This window comes from Martes martes (assembly GCF_963455335.1).
Source record: "Martes martes genome assembly, chromosome: 2".
NCBI lineage: Eukaryota > Metazoa > Chordata > Mammalia > Carnivora > Mustelidae > Martes > Martes martes.
The window spans coordinates 63,648,031-63,675,437 of NC_137889.1; the positions used below are offsets into that span (position 1 = coordinate 63,648,031).

Here is a 27,407-nt window from a genome sequence, read left to right on the forward strand (position 1 = left end):
CCAACCACTTGGTTAGAGGATTGAAACTTTCAGCCCCATCCCCTGACCTTTGGAGAGTTAATCAGTAATGGCCAATGATTAATCAATCATATCTATGTTGTGAAGTCTCCATACAAACCCCAGGATTTGAAAGGATTTGGAGAGCTTCTGGGTTGGTGAATGCACAGAGGTACTGGGAGGGTGATGCACCCAGGGAGGGCAGGGAAGCTCGGGCCCCCTCTCCCATATCTTGCCAATGTATCTCTTCTATTTGGCTGCTTATCTCTTCTTTCATTGCGTTTTTCATAATAAACTGGCAATGTAAATATCTTACCCTGAGTTCCAGGAGCTGATATAGCAAATTTTTGATGTTAAGGAAGGGGGGTTGTGGGAATCCCCAGTATGTAACCAAGTCAGTCAGAGTGTAGGTGACAGTCTGGGATTTGTGATCGGCATTTGTGGTGGGAACCAGTCTTGTGAAATGATCCCTTAATCTGGGATCTGTGCTAATTCCTGGCAGTTAGAGTCAGCGTTGAGTTAAATTGTAAGACACCCAGTCTATCTATTGAGACTTGGAGAGTTGCTTGGTGTGTAAAATATCATGTGTTTGGTGTCAGAAGTGGTGTGAGTAGAGGAAACAGAAGTCTCCTTTCCAGAGGTAAAGTTTGCTTTACCTCTGTAAAGGAAACTATTTTGAATGGTACAATATGAGAGTCTTTACTGCTTATAGTCCTTTCATCTATAGCTTGAAAAAGCTTCCGGAAATTTTAATAAATATTTTTCCCGTATTTATTTATTAAGCATAGATTTCCTTAAGTTTAAAATGATTTTCTCATTAGATATAACTGAATTTTGATTCTATAATAACGCTCTTCCTTGTGGAATAGTGGATAAAAGGAAAATTTTACAATTTGTTCTTAGAATAATCGTTGATATTTCTAAGCATTTGAGATGTATTATTATTTTCATGGATTTAGATGACTTAGATTAAATTTGTGGTAGTACACTGCAATACAAAATCCAATCTAAACATAGGCATAGATTTATTATAATTCTATCTGTATTACTTGTAACATACTCCTATTACAGTTATTGAAGATGAAGGTGACATGATAAATTTCTTCTTGCTTTGTTGATGAGTCCAAAGCTGGTTTAAGTCTCATTTTTTTGATTATCTGGAAATCTGAAACAAATAAATTACAAAATTTAATTTTACATTGAGGCAGAAAATAAAAAACATTCATTTGAAAGACATTTACTTTTTTTGTAATTTTCAGACATAGCTTAAAAGATAAAAAACACTTAATATTATGTGATATTTAAAAGTAAATCTGTGATTTTTTTTAGATAGTGTTTCAGTATTATCAAGTACTAGATGAAATTATTCCTTTTGTGCTTGGAGAAACAGTTTATATATAGCCTCTTGCCTAATTTGTATGCAACAGAAACTTTTTACTTGATTTACCATACCTACTATGTTCTTCTTCCAAATTCTCTGGGTCTTGACTTAAACTTTCCACTGTGGATTTTCTAGGTTCTCCTACAGGAAAAAAGATGTATAAATTTAATTGTTTGTCACCAATACAATTTACAGTTTACAATTTACTGGGAATCTGTTTTCAGAGGTATCTACCCTTACCATCTGTATGATAGAACTGTATGTATCACTTGTGTCACCAAGGCAAAGTATATTGGTCAAAGATGGCCACGATATCTCCTGCTTTACATGTTCCTCAACAGTATGAGCTTGTCACTCCCCCCACCCCCCGAGAGGTGGAATCTAATCCATCTTCTATTGAACCTGTGCTAGGCTTAAGACTCTTATGTAGTCATTAGAATGTGGTGAGAGTGATTACGTGATTTCTGAGGCGCAGTCAGAAAAAGCTGTGCAGCTTCCTTCTACACTTGATCTTAGCCAAAAGGCTGAGAAGTGATTGTGCAGCTTCCTTCTGGTTCTCTTGGGGTGCTTGCTTTGGAGGGAGCAAGTCACCATATAATAAGCCCTACCACCCTGCCATTCTGGAGAGGTCCCATAGAAGATGCTCCAGTTGACAGTTCCAGCTGAGTCCAGAGTTCCAGCCATTCCTCCAAGGCTCCCGTCTGTGAGGGAAGCTGTTTTGGAACCTTCAAACTAGCCCACCTGTCAGCTGACCACCACCATTGGGTGACCTCAACTGGTGTCAAGCATTCAAACCATGCTTGAATTCCTAACCCACAGAATTCTTGTGATACATATAAAATGGTAACAACAATAGCTACCTTTTGAGGGATAAAATGATTTGTTAAAACAATACTTGGAAGGAAAATGAATTTAGAGAGTAATATAAAGTATCTAAATAATTAAATCAGATATGGGAAATTATACATATAAATAGGCATGTTAATTTTGTACTTAAGTTTCGTATCTGTCCTTTTAACTTTCGAGTTGAATCCACTGGGATTAATCTAATAATATTCTCTTTATTCTTGCTTATCACAGGCCTCAGTCTCCAGATTTCCCTTCATTTTCTATATTTTATGTTCTGCAAAGCTCTGTATTTTGTCCCCATCTCTTATCATAACTCCTGAAACATTTCCTCTGTATCCTTATTCCATTTTCCAAAATTCCCATTACTGTCTTGCTCTAACAGAAATGTGGCTGTCCTCAGAGGACACCGCCAACCCAGCAGCCTATTTTGCTTTTCTTCTTGTCAGTCTTGCTACCATTGGGCCTGGAGTTGGATAGGTGTTCTGCTTACACCCTACTGTTTCCCTCCAGGACATTCACTTTCTTTCCTTTCCTTCCTAAAATTCAGTCATCAGTTTATACAGTCAACTATCGTGATTTACCTACAACAAGGCTCATTCTCAGTTGATTTTTATCATTGGCTCATTGTACCTTACTACCACTTTCTTCATTTTGCAATTTAAATGTCCACGCAGAAGATTCTTCACCCTGGATCTCAATTCCTTGAGTGCTGTTCTTCTGTATCTGGTCCTACACCCTACTGTAGCCATTGATTCCTGTGGATAAACTTAGACCCCGTCATTAGCAATAACTTCAAGTCCCCCTCAAATTCAGTTGCCAACATTCAAAGACTTGACTTCTAGCTTTATCTTTCTAGATCACTCCTTCTAGTTCCCTAACACCAGCAATTCTTCTCCTTCCCTGGGACTCCCAGTCCTGCCACATTTTCATTGTTCCTCCCCATTTTGATCCCCCTCTCCCTTACTTAACTTAAATTCTATGGCCCTTCTCTCCCTTGCATATAGCCTGACCTCATGACCCTTTTCCCACTTCATCATACTCACTTGACAAAACTATAATTCTAGATAAATCCAACTGTCTCCTTACTCCTATCCTGTACTATATACCTCAGTGTGACAGGAAAAACGAATAACCAAGCCTCACTTTAAATTCACAGCCATTAGCTAGCCATCCTATTAAACATTCCTGGTCTATTCATTCTTCTCCTCCCATAGATGGTTATTTAGCTCTTTCTTCTATATTCCCAAAACTCTGACCCTTCCTATGGATCATTGTTTTCAGCTGATGATGTATTTCCTGGTTTCATGGAGGAAATAAAAGACAACAGGAAAAAACTTCCACAAGCTCTGTATTAACAGTTACTTTCCTACTTGTTTTCGTTCTATATGCTCTATCTTACCTATGCTTCCATCTAAGGCTAACCCCAGACTTTACCATTTCTTGCCCACACAAGACATGGCTCCAATAATTCTTTCTGCCTCCCACTTACCAGAGTCCCCTCCCCACCATTAGATCTCCCTTATTAACAAATAAATATTTAGTTGAACCCACATGACTAAATTCTCACCAGTAAATGTAAACAAAGTAACACACACTGCTTCTGGGTCTGAGTGTTAGACATCGGGCATTTATTCCTTCTTAAATTTTCCCTTTTCCTCAACATTGGACAATAGAGCCATTACCCCCATGATTCAGTTTCTAATGTGAAGATAATGACAACACCCTAGGGAGTGATTTTGTCCCACGGGTGGCTTTTGGAAATATCTGAAGAACTTACTCGTTGTTACGACTCATAGGTGGAAATGCTACTGGCATCCATGGGGTAGAGGCCAAGGGTGCTGCTAAATATTCTGCAGTGACCATGACAGCTGTACCTCAGCCCTCTCACCAACAAAAAAATCATCTAGTTCAAAATTTCAATAGTGCAATTTTGAGAAACCCTGCTCCAGGGGATGGTGGAGCAACAGAACACAAGATCATGGTCCCCTAAACGCCTGTGGAGCTACCTTGTGTATGCAGACTGCTCACTTAAGGAAGAAACAAATTTGTGTATTCTTAAGCTACTGTACCTTGGGGACTCTTTGAAATAGAAGCTTAGCCTTTACCTTAAGTAACATCATTCTTTTAGGTAAGGAACTACCTTGGGTTTTCTCAGTTTAATATTTGTCATTGTATGACAATATATAGAACATCCTAACATCCTAATACCAATTTTGTACTATGTAATGTCTTTAACACAGCATTCCCTTTGGTTTGGCAAGATGTAACAATATATCTTAAGCTGGGAAAATCTCTTCTGGATTTTCCAAGTTTAAAATTATGCCTGGTTTGTCTCAAATAATTGTTTTGCATTCATTCCCCAGATGCTGAGGGAAGGTGATTTTTATTGGGACAATTTCCCAAGTAAATTCTCTGGGAAGAATAGCTATATCTATAGCTATTCTTTTACTAAACTTAGGCCACAATTGCTTGTTTAAATAAAAGACAGTCACACTCTCTCTGTGCTGGGAAGCCTTAGCAATGATTCATTTATACACAGGAACACCTGAACTCATCATTCAGGTGTTCTGATACTTCTATTCACTTGCAACAAGAAGAGCATCACGGGACTGTTTGTTCTTGGTTACACTATTGCAAAAGCACTCATTTTGATTCCTAACCTAGGTTTTGTACTGTGGGTTTGACTTAGAATGTGATTTGTGATGTTTGATCTGTAGGACTTCAAGGAAGCTGGAAAATTAGAACCATTACCACTCCGACAAGGAGACCAGAACCAATACAAATTTGAGAGTATGATATTTGCTTATACTGTCTACCATTTCAGTAGAAAGAGGCACTTTTCTGTTGCTAATAGTAGACTATCCAATGCTAGATTCCCTCAGGTGGGGAAAAAAAGGATCTTATTTATACCCCCACTTAGCCTACACTGTACCAAAGAACCACAGAGTAAGTCAGCAAATGCTGAATTGCAATCAATCTACCATCCCATCACTTCCCTTGAAAACAATGGCGTGTAATTTTCATATAATACATTACTATATACAAATGTGATTTTAAAAATGTATTGGTAGAGGAATGTGAATTAAAATGGAGGAGACACTGACTAGCACTTTTGAGAATGAGAAGGTAAATGAGTTTTTATAATTTTGGTATGCAAAACATTTTTAGTGGCCTTATTCTAGAAAAGGGTAAATAATAACTCATACATAAAGGTTGTATCAGAGTTTATAGACTAGACCCCTGGTAATGGATTCAACCTTTCCACAACAAATCAAAAGTATTGTTGTATGCTCACATGAATATACAGTAGTCATTACCTTAAATTTAAAACTCACTATAAGCAGCAAGCACATAGAGCAGGATATGAAGGCTGTATTGTATCAGTGCGGTCTGCAGAGAATTTCTTCCTATGGTTTTTGCCTTGTTGAAATATATGTTGCAGTTCAAAGCTAAAAGGATTACTTCTGAATAGTCATCACAGAGGTTGATTACATTCGTATATCATATTTAGCTGGACCCTGCAGGCTATTATTCCATTAGCTATGCTGGTCCTGCGATTGTCAAAAAGTTGATCACCTAATGTTAAAAGATTGTGCTTTCTGTTGACCTTATCAAAATGACTCAAAAGGTTTTGTTAAAAAATAAAACTCAGATTGTGTTTTATGAAAGTGATTAAGAATAAATACTATGCATAAAAATGATCATATCTTATGGGTGATCTTAGCATTATACCATTATTAATGATAAAATTATATTTTGCTTTAGCATTTCAGCACATTTTACCTAAAGCCATAGGTTTAACTTTAGTGGAAATAGTTCTTTCTTGCTGATAGTAGAGAGTTTCAGAAACGGATTTCTGAAAAAATCAGTGTCTCCCTTCCTTCCTCCCTCCATGTATTCAAATCATATAAAATTAACACCATAGAAGTAAGCTCAGTATAGCAATATTAATATAATAGTACATTTACAATGGCCTAATTACAACATGGTTTTATAAGGCAACTCGACTGGGGGGAGAAGTGTTTTGTTTGGAGGAAATATGTCGAAAAATGGAAAGTTCATCATTTACACTTGATAGTCAGAAAATCACTTCAAGGAATACTTGGGGGACTCAGTTAAGCATCTGACTCTTGATTTTGGCTCAGGTCATGATCTTAGGTCTTGAGATGGAGCCCCACATTGGGCTCCATGCTGGGCATGGAACTTGCTTAAGATTCTCTCCCCCTCTCCCATTCCCTCCTGGCTTGCATAAGCACATTCTCTCTCTCTCTCCCTCTCAAAAAAAAAAAAAATAAATAAATAAATAAAATAAAATTACTTCAAATAATATATATATATGTATACATATATATATGTATGTGTATATATATATATATGTTAGATTTTATTAGATTTTATTTATTTATTTGAGAGAGAGAGAGAGCACAGCAGGGGGAGAACAGCAGGCAGAGGGAGAGGGAGAAGCAGGCTCCCTGCTGAGAAAGGAGCCTGACATGGGGCTCCATCCCAGGACCTTGGGATCATGACCTGAGCTCAAGGCAGATGTTTAACCTACTGAAGTGCCCCTCAAATAATATTTTAACTGTTCTTTCTTTAAACAACAGTTATGTAGTTTCACTTATTTAATAACAGTTGAAAAATTTTAAAGAAATGAGATACATATATATTCTTATAAACCCTGAATCCCATTACCAATATAAGACATATTTCAATAAGCTTGACTTTTAACCTATGCTATTATGAATTATTTACAGATTAAGTAAGCAAATGAAAGTGTTTCCTTGACAAAGATATTGACAGGTATGGCTTTATGATTTAAAATGCTCCATATAAAATTTTCATTAGAATCACATTACAAAAGCTGTCTTTGGGGAACAAAGAGGATTTTGAAGCTATCTCAATGAACAGCTAGTTTTTGAAATATGTTCCCAGAAATGGTGAGGGACTGGCACAGAGTCATGTCTCCTTTTTGGCATGGTCTTCCTTGTAACTGATGGTGTGTAAAATGGCTGGTCAGGGATACAGCCTGTGGTCCTGGAGCACAGCCAGACACTAATTTCAGCCTCATTAGCATTGTTCTCTAATCAACTGAACTTTTCAGCGAGTGGAAGTTTCCTAATATTTCTTGTACTTGCTTGCCTTTAGCCACCCCATTTGATACAATAGAGAAGGAGAGGGTATCAGTCAGGAGGAAACAGATGGTATGTTCAACTTGGATTTTGAAGAGACTTTAATGAAGGGACTACTTGAGCTGAGGGCAAGGCTAAGGAACTGACAAGGGATGCTGAGGCACCCACCGCCTCACAACAGAGGGATGCCATGCTGTTATCTTCCTGGGATCTGAAAGGTAAAGGGGAAGAGGATGTTGTTATTGCACCCTGAGTGAGAAATGGAGATTTAGAAACAGGGTCTTCCTATAGAAGTGACAAGCAGCAGCTGTAGAGTGTCACAGCTATAAGGACTGAGCTGAAGTCAGGGACAGAGGAATCCTTCCCTGACCTCTCCAACTTCCTAACCTCTGATCTCCTGCTGGTGATGCCCTTTGGGTAAATCCAAACCAGGAAGCCAGAAGGCAAATGAACCTGTGACATGCAGTCTGAGGTCAGTTTTCTGGGACATAGAACAGACAAAGTGGGAGGATGGACCTTGGGTGTGTGTGTGAAAGAACACATCTCAGTTTTTGACCCTTAAGAGAATATTCCCAGGGGTGACTGGGTATTTCAGTTAGTTAAGCATTTGACTTCAGCTCAGGTCATGATCTCAGGGTCCTGGGATCAAGCCCCGTGTTGGGCTTCCTGCTCAGCTGGAGGTAGGTCTGCTTGTCACTCTGTCCCTCCTCCTGCTTGTGCTCTCTCTCTCTCTCTCAAAGAAATAAATAAAATCTAAAAAAAAAAAAATCAATTAGTGAAACTGAAGACAGAGTAGTAGAAACTACCCAAAATAAAACAAAGAAAGGCAAAGAATTAAAAAGATAAGTAGAATGTCATTGAGTTGTAGGACTGCTTCAGGCAGTCTGTTATTACAAAGGTTACTGGAGTCTGGAAGGAGATGGATAGAAAAATATTTTAAGAAATTACAACTGAAAATTTTTCTAAACTTGATGAACACCACAAACCCATAGATCTAAGAAGTTCAACAAATTCTTACCTCAAAAAACATAAGAGTACCGAAAGAAAAATAACCCATCTAGTTTCAGCAATGAAGACAAAATGAAGACTTCAAAGACAGACAAGCTGAAGCAACTCTTCAACAGCAGATTGCATTACGAAAAATGACAAAGTCTTCAGGCAGAAGGGAAATGACAACAGATGGAAATTTGGATCTATACTAAGGTGTGAAGAGTTAGAAAAGGCAAGGAAATGGGTAAATATAAAAGTTTTTAAAAAATTATTAGGTTCTTTCAAATGATATGTGACTGAAAAAAATAATAACTATATTTTATGTGATTTATAATATATATAAAAATATAATATATGTAAAAGTATAATGTATGTAAAAGTATAATATATGACAACAATAGTGCAAAGGCTGGGTGGGGGGAGAAACAGAAGTATGTTACTATACGGTTCTTATACTATGTGTTAAATGGTGTACTGTCACCTGAAGGTCTGATAAATTAAAGATGTGAGCTGGTCATTACTATTTTTTTTCTAGTTGTGGATTTTTTAAATTGTTCTAATATATCCAAAATAAAATTTTTTTCATTTTAACCATTTTTTAAGTGTGTAATTCAGTGGCATTAAATACATTCACAGTGTTGTGAAAACATTACTATTATCCATTTCAAGAATATTTCAACATCCTCAATAGAAACTCAGTATCTATTAAACAATTCCCCATCCTTCCCACCCTGCAGCTCTTGGTAACCTCTGTTCTACTTTCTGTCTGTAAATTTGCCTTGTCTCAGTACCTCATATAAGTGGAATCAAACAGTATTTGTCCTTTTTTTTTTTGCCTGGCTTATTTTACTTAGCATAATGTTTTCAAGATTCATTTATATTGTAACTTCTATCAAAATCTTATTCTTTTTTTAAGGCTTAATAATATTTCATTATATGTGTATACTATATTTTGTTTGTCTGTTCCTTTGATGAACATTGGGTTGCTTACAGCTTTTACTATTGTCAATAATGCTATGAACACTGGCATACAAGAATGTGTTTAAGTCCTTGCTTTTAATTTATTTGGCTACATACCCAGAAGTGGAATTGCTGGATCATATGGTAATTCTATGTTTAACTTTTTGAGGAACTACCAAACTGCATCTGCACCATTTTATTTTTACATTTCCACAAACAATGCACAAGAGTTCTAATTTCTCCAGGTCCTGGCCAACATTTTTAATTTTCTATTATTTTCATAATAGTCATCCTAATGAGTGTGAAGTGATGACTCATTTTGGTTTTGATTTGCATTTCTCTAATAACTAGTGATGTGGAACATCTTTTCATGAGCTGATTGGCCATTTACGTATCTTATTTGGTGTAATGTCTATTGAAATCCTTTGCCCAATTTTTAATTGGTTTGTTTTTGTTGATTTGTTCTTTATATATCCTAGATATTCAACCCTTATCAGATGTAAGATTTGCAGATAGTTTCTCTGTATTTTTCACTTCTTTGATAGTGTCCTTGATGCACAAAAGTTTAAAATTTTGATGGATTTCAATTTATCATTTCTTTTTTTGTCTATACTCTCGGGTGTCAAATCCAAGAGATTACTGCCAAATCCAATGTTGTAAAGACTGTCCATTATGTTTTCTTCCAAGTGATTTATAGTTTTAGCTCCTATATTTAGATCTTTGATCTAGTTTGTATTAATTTTTGTATATAGAAAAGGTATATACAAAGGTAGGGGTCCAATTTCATTCTTTTCTTTTGCAAGTGGATATCTTTTTCTTTTGCATGTGGATATTTAATTTTCCCAGCCCCATATGTTAAAAAGACTATTATTCCCCACTGAATAGTCTTTGGACTCTTGTCCCAAGTCAATTTACCATATACATATAAGGTTTATTTCTGATTTGTCAGTTCTATCCCATTAGTTTATGTGTCTGACCTTTATACCTGTACCATTCTGAAATGATTACTGTAGCTTCAAAGTCAATTTTGAAATAAGGAAGTGTAAATCCTCCAACTTTGTTCTTCTTTTTAAAGATTATTTGGCTATTCAGGGTAACTTTCAATTTAATACGAACTTGAAGATTGCTTTTTCCATTCCTGCAAAAATCCTGTTGGAATTTTGATAGGGATTGCACAGAATTTATAGATCACTCTGGGTAGTAACGCCATGTTAATATCAAGTCTTCCAATCTATGAACGTAGCCTGTGTTTCCATTTATTTATGTCTTTTTAAATTTCTTTCATCAATGTTTTATAGTTTTCAGTGTATAAGTGTTTCACTTCCTTGTTAAATTTGTTCCCAGATATTTTATTCTTTTGGATGCTATTGTAAATGGAATTTTTTCTTAATTTCCTTTCAGATTTTTCATTGCTGGTTTCTAGAAACAAAGCTGTATTTATGTGTCGATCATGAAAGCCTGCAACTTTGCCATGCTGTCTATTAGTTCTAGTAATTTTTTGGTTTGTTAAAAAGTTCTTTGGATTTTCTATATTTAGAATCATGTCATCTGCAAGTAGGGATAGTTTTGTTTTTTCATTTCCAATTTAGATATCTTTTTTTGCCACTTACTACTCTGACTAGAACTTCCAGTCTCATCCCACCCTTACATCATTTTAATCAGGTTTCAAAGTTCTGTGAGAAAAGATCCAATTTGCCTTATTGAGATTATGTGCCCATCCCCTAACCCCTTAGCTTAGGGGATTTTGATAACTAAAATGTATACATGGAGAAGGAGTTATTCTACTGGATAAAACTGTGGCACTGTTACCAAAGAATGGGGAGATGGATGCTCAGTAGCCAATAAAAAAACAAGCAACTGTTGGCTCCAAGGCCCCATATAGTCACAATTAGTTGTGGCAAATCCAAGACTAGAATCCAGGCCCTGTGATTTATAGGCCTATATTCTTGTCCAATAAGCTAGCAGTTCTTTGGTACATTTAAATCACAAATTAATTTTCTCAGAATGCTCAGTTCAATAGATTTGAATTTTCAGTGTTACCACTGACACAGTTTAACTTCTTCTTCTCATTACTATTGAGGTAAAATTATTATATAACATTATATTAGCTTTAGGTGTATACCATAACAATTTGATATTTGCATACATTACAAAAGATCACCACAATAAGTCTAGTACCATTTGTCACCATATAACTGACCCCCTTGCCCCTTTTTGCGCACTCCAGCCCCTCTCTCCCTCTGAAAACCACCAATCTGTCCTTCGTATCTATGAATTTTGTTTTGTTTTTAGATTCCACATATAAGTGAAATCATACAATATTTATCTTTCTCTAACTTATTTCACCTAGCATAATACCCTCAAAGTATATCCATGATGTTCCATATGGCAAGATTTCCTCTTTGTAATGACTGAGTAGTATCCTACTGTGTATATATACCACATCTTATCCATTCACCCATTGACGGACACTTTCACATGTTGGCTATTATAAGCACTGTTGCAATGAACATAGGGGTTCAGGTATCTCTTCGATTCAGTGCTTTCATTTTCTTCAGATAAAAATCCAGAACTGGATCATAAAGAAATTCTATTTTTAATTTTTGGAGGAAACTCCATACTGTTTTCCATAGTGTCTGTATCTATTTACATTCTCACCAACAGTGCATAACGGTTCCCTTTTCTCTACAACTTCTCCAACACAAGTTATTTCTTGTTTTTTTGATAATAGCCATTCTGATAAGTGTGAGATGATACCTTATTGTGGTTTTGATTTGAAATTCCTTAATGATTATTGACATTGAGCATCTTTTTATGTGCCATGGGCCACCTGTATGTCTTCCTTGGAAAAATGTCAATTCAGATTCTCTGCCCATTTTTTAATCTGATTTTTGTTGTTATTGAGTTGTGTGAGTTGTGATATATATTGAATATTAGTCTCTTATTGGATATATGATTTGCAAATATCTTCTCCAATTAAGAAGGTTGCCTTTGTATTTTGTCTCTGGTTTCCTTAGCTATGGTTTGATGTAGTCCCAATCATTTATTTTGCTTTGGTGCCATTGCTTTTGGACTCAGATCCCAAAAAATACTGCCAAGACCAATGTCAAGGAACTTACCATCTATGTTTTCTTCTGGGGTTTTTATCGTTTCTGGTCTTACATTCAAGTCTTTGATCCATTTTGAGTTAATTTTTTTTATGGTGTAAGAAAGTGGTCCAGTTTCATTCTTTTGCACGTGGCTGTCCAGTTTTCCCAACAGTGTTTATTGAGGAGACAGTTCTTTCCCTATTGTATATCCTTGTCTCCTTTGTCATGAATTAATTGACTATGTATACATAGGTTTATTTTGGGGTTCTCCATCTATTTCATTAATTTATGTGTCTGTTTTTAATACCAATACCACACTGTTTTGATTGTTACAGTTTTGTGGTATAGTTTGAAATCAAGAAGCCTAATGCCTCCAGCTTTGTTGTTTTGTTTTTTTTTTTAAAGATTTTATTTATTTATTTGAGAGGGAGACCAAGCAAGAGAGCACAAGCAGGGGTAGGGGAGGGACAGGGAGAAGCAGATTCCTTGCTGAGTAGGAAGCCCAATGTGGGGCTTGATCCCAGGACTCTGGGATCATGACCTGAGCTGAAGGCAGAAGCTTACCCAACTGAGCCATCCAGGTACCTGGCTTTGTTCTTTCTTTGCCTATTTGGGGTCTTCTGTGTGTGCTTCCATACAAATTTTGTAATTATTTTTTATAGTTCTGCAAAAAAAAAGCCATAGAGATTATATTGAATTTGTAGAATTTTTGGGGTAGTATGGACATTTTAGGAACGTTTATTCTTTCAATCCATGAGCACAGAATATCTTTCCATTTATCTATGTTTTCTTCAATTTCTTTTCTCAGAGTTTTATAGTGTTAAGTATACAGTTTTCTTCTTCTTGGTTAAATTTATTCCTAGGTATTTTATTCTTTTTGATGTCATTGTAAGTGGGATTGTTTCTTAAAATTTATTTTTCTGATAGTTCATTAGGGTATAGAAATATAACTGAATTCTATACGTTGATTTTGTATCCTGAAACTTTACTGAATTCATTTATAATTCTAATAATTTTTTGGCAGAGTCTTCAGAGTTTTCTAATATACAGAATCATGTCATCTGAAAATAGTGACAATTTTACTTCTTTACTATTTGGATGCCCTTTATTTCTTTTTCTTTCCTACTTGGTGTGTTTGAGGCTTCTAGTACTATGTTGAATAAGAGTGGAGAGAGTGGTTATCTTTGCCTTGTTCCTGATAGAGAGGAAAAGCTTTCAGCTTTACACCATTTCAGCTTACTGTGGGTTTGTCATATATAGGCTTTATTATGTTGAGGTATGTTCCCTTTGTCCCCATTTTGTTGAGTTTTTATCATAAATGGATGTTGAATTTGGCACAAATCTTTTTTCTGCATCTTTTGAGATGATCATATAACTTAATGTATTATATTACAGTGATTGATAAGCAGACGTTGAACCATCCCTGTACTCCAAGAATAAATCCCAAATGTTCATGGTGTAAAATCATTTTAATATATTGTTGAATTTGGTTTGCTAGTATTTTGTTGAGGATTTTTGCATCCATGTTCATCAGAGATATTGGCCTATAACTTTCCTTGTGGTGTCGTTGTCTGGTTTTGGTATCAGGGTAATGCTGGCTTCATAAAATGAGTTTGGAAGTGTTCCTTCCTCTTTTAAGTTTTTGGAAGAGCTTGAGAAGGATAGGCATTTTATCTTCAAATGTTTGGTAGAATTCACTGGTGAAGCTGTGTTTTCTTGGACTTTTTTTTGTTAGGTTTTGATTACTGATTCAATCTCTTTACTAGTAATTGATCAATTCAGATTTTCTTTTTCTTCTTGATTCAATATTGGCAGGTTGTATGTTTTAGCAATTTATCCATTTCTCCTGTGTTGTCCAGTGTGTTGTCATAAAATTATTTATAGTTGTCCTTTATGATCTTTTGTATTTCTGTGGTATCAGTTATAACTTTTCCTCTTTCATTTCTGAATTTATTTATTGGAGCCTTTTTTTCCCCTTGGTGAATCAAGCTAAAGTTTTGTCAATTTTGTTTATCTTTTCAAAGAAGCACCTTTTAGTTTCTTGACCTTTTATGTATTTTTAAAGTTTCTATTTTATTTATTTCTGTTCTGAACTTTATTATTTCCTACCTTCTACTAACTTTGGGTTTTGTACTTCTTTTTTTTTTTTTTAGTTCCTTTAAGTGCAAGGTGTAATATTTTCCCAGATATTTTTGTGTGTGTGTGTGTGTGCTTTTTTTTTTTTTTTTAGGTAGGCTTGTATTGATATGAATTTCCCTGTTGGAACTGCTTTTGCCAAATCTCAGATTTTGGATTGCTATATTTCCATTTTCCTTTGTCTCAAGGTATCTTTTTTATTTCCCTTTTGTTTTCTTTGTTGACCCACTGGTTGTTCAGTAGTAACATTATTTAATGTCCACATATTTGTGATTTTTCCAGTTTTCTTTTGTAAATGATTTCTAGTTTCATACCACTGTACTCAGAAAGATACTTGATATGATTTCAATTTTCTTGAATTTATTGAGACTTGTTGTTTTGTGGCCTAACATCTGTTCTGTCCTGAAGAATGTTCCATGTATGCCTGTGAAGAATATATACCTTGCTGCTTTTGGATAGATGTTCTGCATATATCTATTAAGTCCGTTTGGGCTAATGTGTCACTTAAGGCTTATGTTTTATTATTGATTTTCTGTCTTGTTGATCTATCCACTGATGTAAGTGGAGTATTAAAGTTCCGTACTATTATTGTATTGTATTCAGTTTCTTCCCTTAGGTCTCTTAATATTTGCTTTATATATATAGGTGATTTTATGTTGGTGTAAATATTCTTAAATGTTATACCCTCTTGTTGGATTAATCCCTTTATTATTATGTAATCCCCTTCTTTGTCTTTTATTAGTTTTTTGTTTTAAAGTTTATTCTGTCTGATATAAGTATAGTTACCCCAGCTTGCTTCATTTCCATTTGCATAGAAACTCTTTTTCCATCCTTCACTTTCTCTATGTCTTTACATCTGAAGTGAGTGTTTTATAGGCAACAAATAGTTTTGTTTTTTTATCCATTTAGCTATTCTGTATCTTTTGATTAGATAGTGTAATCCATTTATATTTTAAGGAATTACTGATAGGTATGAACGGATTGCCATTTTGTTTTCTGGATGTTTTTGTAGTTCCTCTCTGTTCCTTTCTTCTCTTGTTCTTTCCTTGTGATTTGATGAACTTCTTTTGTTCAGATTGTTCAGATTCCTTTCTCATTAATCTTTTGTGTTTCTATTGTTTTTGCTTTGTGGTTACTATGAGGTTCATATATAACAGTCTCTCTTTGTAGAGAAGTCTATTTTAAGTTAGTGCAACTTAAATTTGAATGTATTCTAACAACTGTACATTTTTATCCTCCCCTATTTTATGTTTTTGACTTCCTATTTTACATCTTTTATTTCATATATCCTTTAACTATTATAATTATAGTTAATATTAGTAATTTGTTCTTAAGCTTCATACTAGCTTTATAAGTGTTTAATCCAGTATTCTTACTATACATTTATCTTTTCCAGTGAAAAGATAATATGCTTTCTTATTATGCATTAGTGTATTTTCTTTTCTTTTTTCTTTTCAACTTAAAAAACCCCTTTGACATTTCTTGTAAGGCCTGTTTAGTGGTAATAACTCCTTTAGTTTTTGTCTACCTGGAAAACATTTTGGTTCTCCTTCAATTCTGAATGACAGATTAGCTGGGTAGAGTATTGTTGGTTGAAAGTTCTTTCCTTTTAACATTTTGAATACATCTTGTCATTCCATCTTGGAATTTCTGCAGAGTTATTGCTGAAAAATCAGCTTGACTGAGTCTTATGGAGATTCCCTTGCATGTACTAAGTTTTATTTCTCTTGCTGCTTTTATGATTCTCTCATCTTTAACTTTTGACATTTTAATTATAATTGTCTTGGTATGGTTCTCTCTGGGCTTTCTGGACCTAAGTGTCTGGTTCTTTCCCCAGGTTGGGGAAGACTTTAGCAATTATTTCTTCAAGTAAGTTTTCTGCCTCTTTCTCTTTGTCTTCTTTTTCTGGTCCCCCTATAATCCAAATGCTGTTGAATTTGATGTTGTCCCATAGGTTTCTTAAGCTATCTTTACTTTTTTAAGATTTTTTTTTCTTTTTGTTGCTCTATTGGGTAAGTTCCACAGCCCTGTATTCTAGGTTACTAGGTCTTCTACTTCACTAGTCCACTGTTGAACCCTTCTAGTGTATTTTTCAGTTCAGTTATTGTATTTTTCAGTGTTGTGACTTCTGACTGGCACTTTTGAAGTTTAATTAATTAATTAATTTATTTATTTTTTTTTTTTACCAAATCAGATGAAGTATAATATATGCAGTAGGACTCTAAATGCTAATAGATGGATTTGGATTTTTTTTCTGGTACTTTTGTAAAGATAAGAGAGTTTGGAAAATATACAAACTCCATGTTCTTCTAATGGACAGACTACTTCAGAACAGAGGATTATATAGGAGATGACATCTTTAATGACTAATCTAAAGATGAAAAAATTAATATTTTTGCACAAATTGAATTTTAAAATGTATGCTGAGATTGTCAAACATAATGCAGGTATCTAATATCCAGTCCAAATATAGTTATATGAGTAAATATGTACCTTATCAGCAGCAAGGTAGTTCTTAGAAATAAATCTTTCTTAAAAAACAAAAGCAATTCCTCCACCAAAACCATAAATCAAATCTTTATGATCTCAGATGAGGTAGACTTCCTTTCTAATTTTTATAAAAGTGAATGGATTTAAAATAATGACAAAGAAAAAAATTAAAATTAATATCATTTTCCAGGTTGTTTATATGTTTGTGGTCTCTCAGCGTGTTCCCCAAACCAGCAGCATCAGCATTACTGGGAGTGTATTAGAAATGCAGAATCCCAGGCTCAGTATAAGTAGTGGTAGCTGCTTGTCTTTGGTTCAGTAGCGACATCCAGATCCTAAGTAATCTGGATTCAGAATGTATTTTGTACTAGGTAATGGGATAAGGTCTTTTTAAAACCTCCAGACCACCCTATGTTCCAGGTCTTATCATCTCTGGTACACAGATTAGGAAACCAAAGATTGAAGGTTGCTCAATATCATACAATATATAACTAAGTGAGTGGAGATTCCCACTCAGGTCAGTTTAGATCCAAAGTGCATGCTTAAAACTTCTGCACTCACTCTCACTCCAGTGAATTCAGAAGTAGCTTATAACAAAAAAACTCTGATACACCTGTTTTGTGTCAGGCCTGCAGAAGTTGATTTTACTCCACTTTGTGGAGAACTGCTATGGAAAACCTACTTATTTCTTAATTGTTGTTTGTCTCTTCAATTTCTTGACGTCTAGAGACTGTTTCTAATGCTGCAGTTAAAAAAACTGCCACATGCTTCAGGGATCTCCCTGCAGACCACTAATCCAACACTTAGGCCAGGACAGCTGAGCTTGGACTAGGGAGAAACCTAATCCAGGATTTCCATCACATGAGTTGTTGCCTTTTTTTCATTATACTTTGACTTGACCCTTAATGGATTCAGCTTCATAAAGTCAGAAAAAGAGGGAAAGAAAGCAATTTATTCATGTTTTCACTGGAGCTCACTGCAGACATGAAATTTCTCTAAAAATGCAAATCATTTGGTACAAGAGAAGTGAAACTCAGTAGCTAAAGCTCTTAGAGGAAAGCGCTTTCCCAGGGCTAATGTTTTTATGCCCAGTGATTGAATAAATCGATCCATTTATTACAACATCTTTGCTTAAGTTTTTTATTCCTGGGTGAATGTGTCTAAGGGTACTGGAGGACTCTTCTTTAACACTAAGAAAATTGATTACACTTGTTAATTTGGCTTTTAATCTTAGATGTATCAAAATAAATACCATAAACAAGTGTAGAAGAAATCAATATGGATCTGTTTGATATCAGATTGATCAAAGGAGGATTTAGTAAGCCTCTAAGATGTAAAGACTAATGTACAAACTAAGCCCTTACTTATGTAATATGACTTTAGACAAGCTCAGTATCTGAAAGAAACTATTTCTGAAAACAGAAATGGTGCACTTTTGTTGCATTAAAGAAAAATCCCCAGAAGGCCTACCTATCCAAGGTATTTAATGTGAACATTTGTTTTTAAAAGATTTCTTGTCTTTTGTCCAGCCATTCTTGTTAATTCATGGGGCACCATATCACAGATTTTTTTTATGTTACAAAAAGCAAAAATTACACTTAACAAGTGTAAGGTTGGTCATAAAAAATAGATAAAACAACACTCCTAAAAGCTTAGATATCACAAGGAAAGGCGGTAAGTCATTCCTCACAGAAGGCGAGGACAACGAGAAGTAAAAATCATACACAAAGACTCCGACAATGTTACATAGACCAGCTCTGGGTCACTATGTATTTTGTAGAACTCCAAGTAGCAAACCAATTGATCCAGGAATACTCTTTTGATTAAACATATTTTTAAATTTTACTTGTACAATAATGAATGAGAGAGAGATTCATGTTACACCATTCTCAGAATGATACAATTTTAAACTGCTTTACCAGTAGTGAGTATAATTTATGTTGAATGTGCACTGTGTCTTTCAACTAGTAAACTCGATTAATTTGCCATTCATTCAACAGAAATTCTTTGAGCACCCACCAAATGAGAAACACATTTGTGGGATAGTTGCTGGTGTACAGTTTGCCGCAGTGTTCAAATTAGATGAATTCAGAATACACAGCCAAAGGGACAGCTTGGAGCTCAAGTGCAATCATGGCATTAACTCTCTGGAATAGTTCCTGATCTTCAGAGAAGGAATGACAATTTTATGTACAATTTCTCAAAGCAATTAATTTAGGATAGCCCAGTAGGGAGCACAGAATTTCGAAACAAATACTAAGACAATAACAGAATACATATAAATGCATTTAAATGCTCATCTCCACAATAATAAGCCTGTTGGGTTTTCCATTGTGGGACTCAGATTCGTGTGTGTGTGTGTGTGTGTGTGTGTTTATTTATTATTTATTTCTTTTCAGTGTAACAGAATTCATTGTTTATGCACCACACCCAGTGCTCCATGCAATACGTGCCCTCCATAATACGCACCACCTGGCTCCCCCAACCTCCCACCCCTTGCCCCTTCAAAACCCTCAGATTGTTTTTCAGAGTCCATAGTCTCTCATGGTTCACCTTCCCTTCCAATTTCCCTCAACTCCCTTCTCCTCTCCATCTCCCCATGTCCTCCATGTTATTTGTTATGCTCAACAAATAAGTGAAACCATATGATAATTGACTCTCTCTGCTTGACTGATTTCACTCAGCATAATCCCTTCCAGTCCCGTCCATGTTGCTACAAAAGTTGGGTATTCATCCTTTCTGATGGAGGCATAATACTCCATGGTGTATATGGACCACATCTTCCTTATCCATTCATCCATTGAAGGGCATCTCGGTTCTTTCCACAGTTTGGCGACCATGGCCATTGCTGCTATAAACATTCGGGTACAGATGGCCCTTCTTTTCACTACATCTGTATCTTTGGGGTAAATACCCAGTAGTGCAATTGCAGGGTCATGAGGAAGCTCTATTTTTAATTTCTTAAGGAATCTCCACACTGTGCTCCAAAGTGGCTGCACCAACTTGCATTCCCACCAACAGTGTAAGAGGGTTCCCCTTTCTCCACATCCTCTTCAACATACATTGTTTCCTGTCTTGCTAATTTTGGCCATTCTAACTGGTGTAAGGTGGTTTTAATTTGAATCTCCCTGATGGCTAGTGACGACGAACATTTTTTCATGTGTCTGATAGCCATTTGTATGTCTTCATTGGAGAAATGTCTGTTCATGTGTTCTGCCCATTTTTTGACATGATTATCTGTGTTGTGTGTGTTGAGTTTGAGAAGTTCTTTATAGATCCCGGATATCAACCTTTTGTCTGTACTGTCATTTGCAAATATCTTCTCCCATTTCGTGGGTTGCCTCTTTGTTTTGTTGACTGTTTCCTTTGCTGTGCAGAAGCTTTTGATCTTGATGAGGTCCCAAAAGTTCATTTTCGCTTTTGTTTCCGTTTCCTTTGCCTTTGGAGACATATCTTGAAAGAAGTTGCTGTGACTCATATCGAAGAGGTTACTGCCTGTGTTCTCCTCTAGGATTCTGATGGATTCCTGTCTCACGTTGAGGTCTTCTAACCATTTCGAGTTTATCTTTGTGTATGGTGTAAGAGAGTGGTCGAGTTCATTCTTCTACAAATAGCTGGGACTCAGATTCTTTGATAGCTTGATTGGTTGGTCAAAAATTTGAAAACCAGACAATCTCTGTGTTAGAGCATGTCCCCTCAGTGTGTGCACATTATAAAACTGTGCATATATTTTGACTTACAGATAACCAGAAGTCATTTTTGTAAAACTTTTTGTTGTTTGAATTTAAGTATAGGATCACCATTTCTTTGCAGCCTTCAGGTTATAGACTTTTCTCTTTTGAAAAGTAATACATGGGGTGCCTGGGTGGCTCAGTGGGTTAAAGGCTCTGCCTTCAGCTCAGGTCATGATCCTCGAGTCCTGGGATTGAGCCCCATAACGGGCTCTCTGCTCAGCAGGGAGCAGGCCCTGTCCCTGCAGTATCTTGCATGATGTCTTAGAGATAGTGCATGTTTAATGTTTCTGAATTTCTGAATGTTTGTAACTTATGATTTATTTTTAAACATATGGCGTATAAAATATTGGTTGGCATACATTGCATGACCGGTAAATGTCTGTTGAAAGAGACAGAATGCGTGATTATGTCTGTTCTTAAAAGTTTAGTTGAGAACACAAAAGATACATAATTAAGACAAAGCTATTGGTTTGAAGTGCCAGATAATTAAAACAAATTGTTTAGCAAGATCCATGGACAACTCTTTAATTAATACATAATAAGTACTCCATTTTTAAGAACTGGTTTTCCTCTTTTTTAAAAGATTTTATTTATTTATTTGACAGACAGAGATCACAAATGGGCAGAGAGGCAGGCAGAGACAGAGAGAGGGAGAAGCAGGCTCCCCGCTGAGCAGAGAGCCCGATGCGGGGCTCAATCCCAGGACCCTGGGATCACACCTGAGCCAAAGGCAGAGGCTTTAATCCACTGAGCCACCCAGGTGCCCCAAGAACTGGTTTTCCTCTTGAATGTATTATATGCTTATCTTGCAAGTAAAGTATGAAATGCTTAAACTTTTAGTCACAATTTCTGAAGTGCTTCAGAGAAGAAATGAGATTTTTACGTACAATTGCTTAAAATAATTTAAAAGTTTAAAGAAATACTTAATTTAATTGTTCCTTACTGTCTTAATGAAATAAGGTTTCGGCTACACAAATTGTATTAATTTACATGGATTCAGTATTTTCAAGAGCAAAGAGACTATTGAGTCTACTTTCCCCATTTCAGTTATGGAACTATAGTGTGTGTGGTTACAGAGGGAAGAAGAGAGAAAAATTAGCAGAATTGGAAGATTGTTTATCCCTACAACACAAATAATTTCTGCTGTTCCAGTTTATCTTCTTTAGCTCTTCTGCACTGTAGTTAAGGAATAAAAAAGGTACTATATCTTAAAACCAGACATATTTTATGTGGAAAGATGCTACTTAACTTATGCTTTAGTGAATGGGAAGATCTGAAAAATAATAATACCTATTGAGATAATAAAAGTTACTGGAAAAAGACTACGTTTATGGCTACTTCCTTTTGGATAATTAAGCTGAAGAAAAATATAAAATAAGCTTTATAGTGATAAGGCAATATCAAATTTATATATTTGCATACACATATATTTTTATGTACATATTTATAATTACATACATAACATATACATATATAAATATAATATAAACATCTCAATATACATATAATATAAATATAAAATACGTTAAAATATATGTTCATTATTCTTGTCTTTTTTTAAAAAAAATTCTGGCCATTTTTATGTTACCTAGGAAACTGAGAATAAAAAATAAAACCCTAGGGGTGCCTCGGTTGCTCAGTTGGTTGAGCGACCTACCCTTGGTTTCAGCTGGGGTCATCATTTCTGGGTGTGGGATCTAGCCCCTTGTGGGCTCCACATGCATCAGGGAGTTGGCTTGAGGATCCTCTCTCTCTGCCTCTACCCCTCCCCCTGCTTGTGCTCCCCCCTCAAAATAAATAAATAAATCTTTAAAAAATAAAACTATGTAGTTTAAACTTTGTTGACTTACTCTAGCATCATACAGCATCTCATCATACATACTGAGACAGTAAAGTAAATTACATATTAACTTGAATAGAGTCCCTTATATTGATATACCTAAACTACCGATTTAAAAAATTTCCCTGACACAGCTTCTGCCCTCCTATCTCAGTTATCCCCCACTCTGGCTCACCTGTTTTCTTATTTAAATACTATTACATAATTACACGTTTCTCTTTGGTACCTGTTTATCCTACCCAGGGTGGAGTAATACTTTTCATTAAGATGGTATACCAACAACATATTTAGAATGACATTAAAGAGCACTGATGATCTACGGAAGCCACTTTTTCTAAACTATAAAAATATAAACTAAGTGTAGTAAAGAGGTTTAAACTTTGGAAAGTAAAGTGATTAGAATAGTCTTATTGTGCGGACATTATTACAGAGGAAGATTTTATTAAATCCTTTATGAGTGAAAAAATAATAGGCCCCCATATAAACTATTTGTGTCTCCCCCCCAAATTCACATGTTAAATCCTAATGCCAAATGTGAGGGTGTTTAGAGGTGAGGCCTCATGAATGGGATTAGTGTTCTTATAAAAGAGGCCCCAGGGAGCTCTATCACCTTTCCCACCATATGAGGTCAGAGGGAAAAGGATGACGCACTATGTACCAGAAAGTGGGCTCTCACCAGATACTGAATCTGCCAGTACCTTGATCTTTTGTCTCCAGAACTGAGAAATAAAATCCTGTTTTTTATAAGCTACCCAACCTATAGTATTTTTGTTATAGCAGCCCAACAAACTAAAACAAGCTCTAAGAATCCTCTAATTATTCCCTGTTCATGTTTAGTTCTGAAGTTTTTTTGAATAGGTGATATATGCACATGGTACCTCTTTTTTTAAGGTTAGACAGTGAAAAATCTGCCTGCTTTGACCCCCATGTACTTAGTTCCCCTCCCTAGAGGCAATTACTGTTACTGTTTCCTGGGTATCATTTTGGAAGAAATCTATGCATATGTAAAAGGATAAAAAATATATATGTTCACATAGAAATATATAATACATATTTATGTCTTGTTTATACATAAATGTCACCACACTTCACACATACTTCTGTACTTTTAAAGGAACAGTATTTATTAGATATCATTCTCTGTTTTTGTTTTTGTTTTTTTAACATGGACTTTAGCTTTTAGAGCAGTTTTAGGTTCACAGCAAAACTGAGTGGAAAGTACAGAGTTCCCATATACCCCATATCCTTAGACACATTGCTTCTCCCATTATGAATATATCCCATTAGAGTGGTACATTTGTTATAATCAATGAGCCTGCACTGACATACCATTTTTACCTGGGTCCACAGGTTACATTAGGATTCACTTTTGGTGTTGTATGTTCTATGGGCTTGGACAAATATATAATGACATGTATCCACCACTACAATATCATACATAATAGTTTCTCCTCCCTAAAAATCCTCTGTTCTCTTCCTTCCTTCAACACCAATCCTTGGCAAACACTGATTTTTTTTTTCTTTTTACTGTCTTCATAGTTTTGGCCTTTCCCAGAATGCCACAGAGTTGAAATCATACAGTATGTAACTTTTTCAGATTCAGGTTTCTTTTTTCTTCTTTCTTTTTCTTTCTTTATTTCTTCTTAAGATTTTCTTTATTTATTTGAGAGAGAGAGAGTGAGAGAGAGCACGAAAGGGGAGAAGGTCAGAGGGAGAAGCAGATTACCCATGGAGCTGGGAACTCAACACGGGGCTCGATTCTGGGACTCTGGGATCATGACCTGAGCCGAAGGCAGTTGCTCAGCCAAAGGAGCCACCCAGGCGCCCCAGATTCAGGTTTCTTTCATGTAATAATATACATTTAAGGTTTCTCTGTGTCTTTTCTTGCCTTGATGGCTCAAGTAAGAAGTGCGATGGCTGGATGGTATGATAAAACTATGTTTAATTTGTACCATTTTGCAGTCCCACCAGCAATAAATGAGAGTTATCATTGCTCCAAATTCTTGTTAGCATTTGGTGTCATCATGTCCCAGGTTTTGGCAATTCTAATAGGTAGGTAGTAGTATCTCATTTTAATTTGCAATTCCTTAATGACATATGATATGGAGCATCTTTTTATATGCTTATTTGCCACTTGTGTATCTTCTTTGGTGAAGTGTCTGTCCAGATCTTTGTCCCATTTTAAAAATCAGGTTGGTTGTGGGTTTGTGGGTTTTTCAGGTTGTTTGTGTTCTTGGTGTTGGGTTTTCTTTCTTTAAAGATTTTATTTATTTATTTATCTGACAGAAAGAGAGAGAGGGTACAAGCAGGGGGAACAGCAAAGGGAGAGGGAAAAGCAGGCTCCCTGCTGAGCAGGGAGACTGACACGAGGCTCCATTCCAGGACGCAGGGATCATCACCTAAACCTAAGGCAGGTGTTTAACTGACTGTCCCTTTAAGAGTTTTTTTGTATTTTTTAAATAGTGGTCTTTATCACAAGTGTCTTTTGCAAATATTTTCTCCTAGTCTGTGACTAGTCTTCTCATTTCTCTTGATTATTCTCTCTTAATACAAATGGAGTTGACGCATTCATTGCTAACACTGGAATAGTATTACACATATGGATATACTACAATTTAAACAGTCACGAAACGTCTTGTTTGATAATTAAGTTGCTTGCAGTCTTTTATTATTACAATGCTATAAATCAACCCTTGAACATTTGTGAGTCTTCTGCATTAGCTTTTCCTTCAGCTTGGATTGTTGTCTCCCTGAGAGATGATTATGGTTCACTCCCTTACTTCATCTAGGTCTCTCCTAAAATGTTACCTCCTTTGAAAAGTCTTCTTTTCCATTCTCCCTAAAATAGAACTGTCCCATTCCATCTCTCTTTCTCTATATCTATTTTGTATCTATATAGCTCCATGTAAAATTTATATACACATTTTACTACTCTCTATATTACATTATACTATATATATCATGTTATGTTATATGTTTATTTTTTTAGCTGTCTAGATTCCCCTCTAGTGAGTAAGCTCCATGAAGGCAGAGATTTTGTTTTGTTTGCTGCTGTGTATCTAGTGCCTGTGGCAATGCTTACCACATAGAAATCGTAGAGATATTTACCACATAGAAATCGTAGCGATATTTAGTAAATAGTTGAGTGAATGAATGAATGACAGTGTTGGTCTATTTGTTGGATAAATACAGAATTACTGGTTCAAAGCTTTGTGCACTTAAAATTTCTATACTGACAAACTACTCTTCCTAAATGTTGCATCTATTCTTTTGTCAGTAATATGTGGGAGATCCTATATCACCACATACTCACCAACATATTGCATTATCAAACTGCCAATTTGATAGCTGAAAAATTGCTTCTTACAGTTTTAACTCACATTTTTCTTATCGTGAATAAATTTTAGTACATCTTACATTAAAATCTACTTTTTAGTAAATTCTTTTTTCAAGGAAAACAAGTTTGAAAATAGGTCTATGGCTGCCATTATTTCACATAAACTCAGGATTTTTTACAGTTATGAGACTGACTGACTTCATAGCAACATTCTTTATAATAATCATCTATTTTAGCTCTTTCTAATCACTCCCTTCCCAAGCTCTCCTGAACCCACTTGCATCAGGTTTCTAGTCCGATCTTCTACCAAAACTGTTATTCTCAAACTCACTGATGACTTTCACGTTCCAAATCCAATAGTCATTTTCCCATCCTCCTCTTCTTATATGACATAGCAACACTGAACAAAGTTGGTCACTAGCTGCTCCTTCTCAGTCTTCTTTGCTAGTTCCACTTAATCCTCCTGATATTTAAATGTTATAGTGACCCATGGCCCAAGCTTCAGTTTTTTCTCTCTTCTGTTTGCACTCATTCTTTTATTAATCTCAACCAATTTCATGGCCTTAAATATCACTGATGGTTCTATTGAGAATCATTAATAATTCTCAATCATTAACTGAGAATTATAGTGCTCTCCCCTGATTTCCAGACTTGTGTACACAAATTCCTATGTGACATCTTCACTTGGCTATCTAATAGACATCTCAGACTTAAGTGTCCAGAATCATATTCTCATCAGTCACCTCAAATGGGCGCAAACAGAGCTCTCCCAGGCTTTCATGTCTCAATTAATAGGTTCTTCCCCTTCCATTTGCACAAATTTAAAAGCTGAGTGTCATCCCTAATCTCTTCACACACCACATCAAATCTGCCAACAAATCTTGTCAGCTAGTCCTTGAAAATATATCCAGTATCATGAAACGTCTTATTGTCTCCACTACCATCAGCATGGTCCAAGCCACTGCATATCTTACTTAGAGTGTTGAAATAGCTTCCCATACAGTCTATTCTCAAAAAGTAGTCAGAGTAATTATTTTAAAATACAAGTTAGATTATGTTACTTCTCTGCTTGAAATTTCCTTCCAAATGATTTTCCATCTCACATGGAGTAAAAGCTAACACAGTGAAAATGGCGTCGAGACCCTGCGTGACTGGCCCTCTATCACCTCTCCGATAGTCATTCCTACTATCCTTCGCCTGACCCTTGGGAAGGGAGTGATTAGAAAGAGCTAAAATAGATGATTATTATAAAGAATGTTGCTATGAAGTCAGTCAGTCTCATAACTGTAAAAAATCCTGAGTTTATGTGAAATAATGGCAGCCATAGACCTATTTTCAAACTTGTTTTCCTTGAAAAAAGTAATAGATTCACACTTAATAAATTTTAGAGGTATATTTAAAAATATTGTGAGACTTATTATTTAAATAGAATTTATAACCTTATCCTACTTTATGAATAGTGTTATCTAGCTACA

General features: G+C 35.5%; 1 protein-coding gene across 1 annotated transcript in view; it reads right to left on the reverse strand.

Moving 5' to 3' along the window:
- Positions 1-999: 999 nt before the first annotated feature.
- The window catches only part of TTC29 (tetratricopeptide repeat domain 29), a gene marked incomplete at its 5' end in the record, with an annotated part of 231,644 nt that continues 205,236 nt past the window's right edge, over positions 1,000-27,407 (reverse strand). Inside the window, 2 exons of the mRNA XM_080795477.1 lie at positions 1,000-1,162; positions 1,450-1,519. Coding sequence (XP_080651603.1) covers positions 1,132-1,162; positions 1,450-1,519 — 101 coding nt within the window. The 3' untranslated portion in view covers positions 1,000-1,131. The remainder of the gene's footprint in view (positions 1,163-1,449; positions 1,520-27,407) is intronic.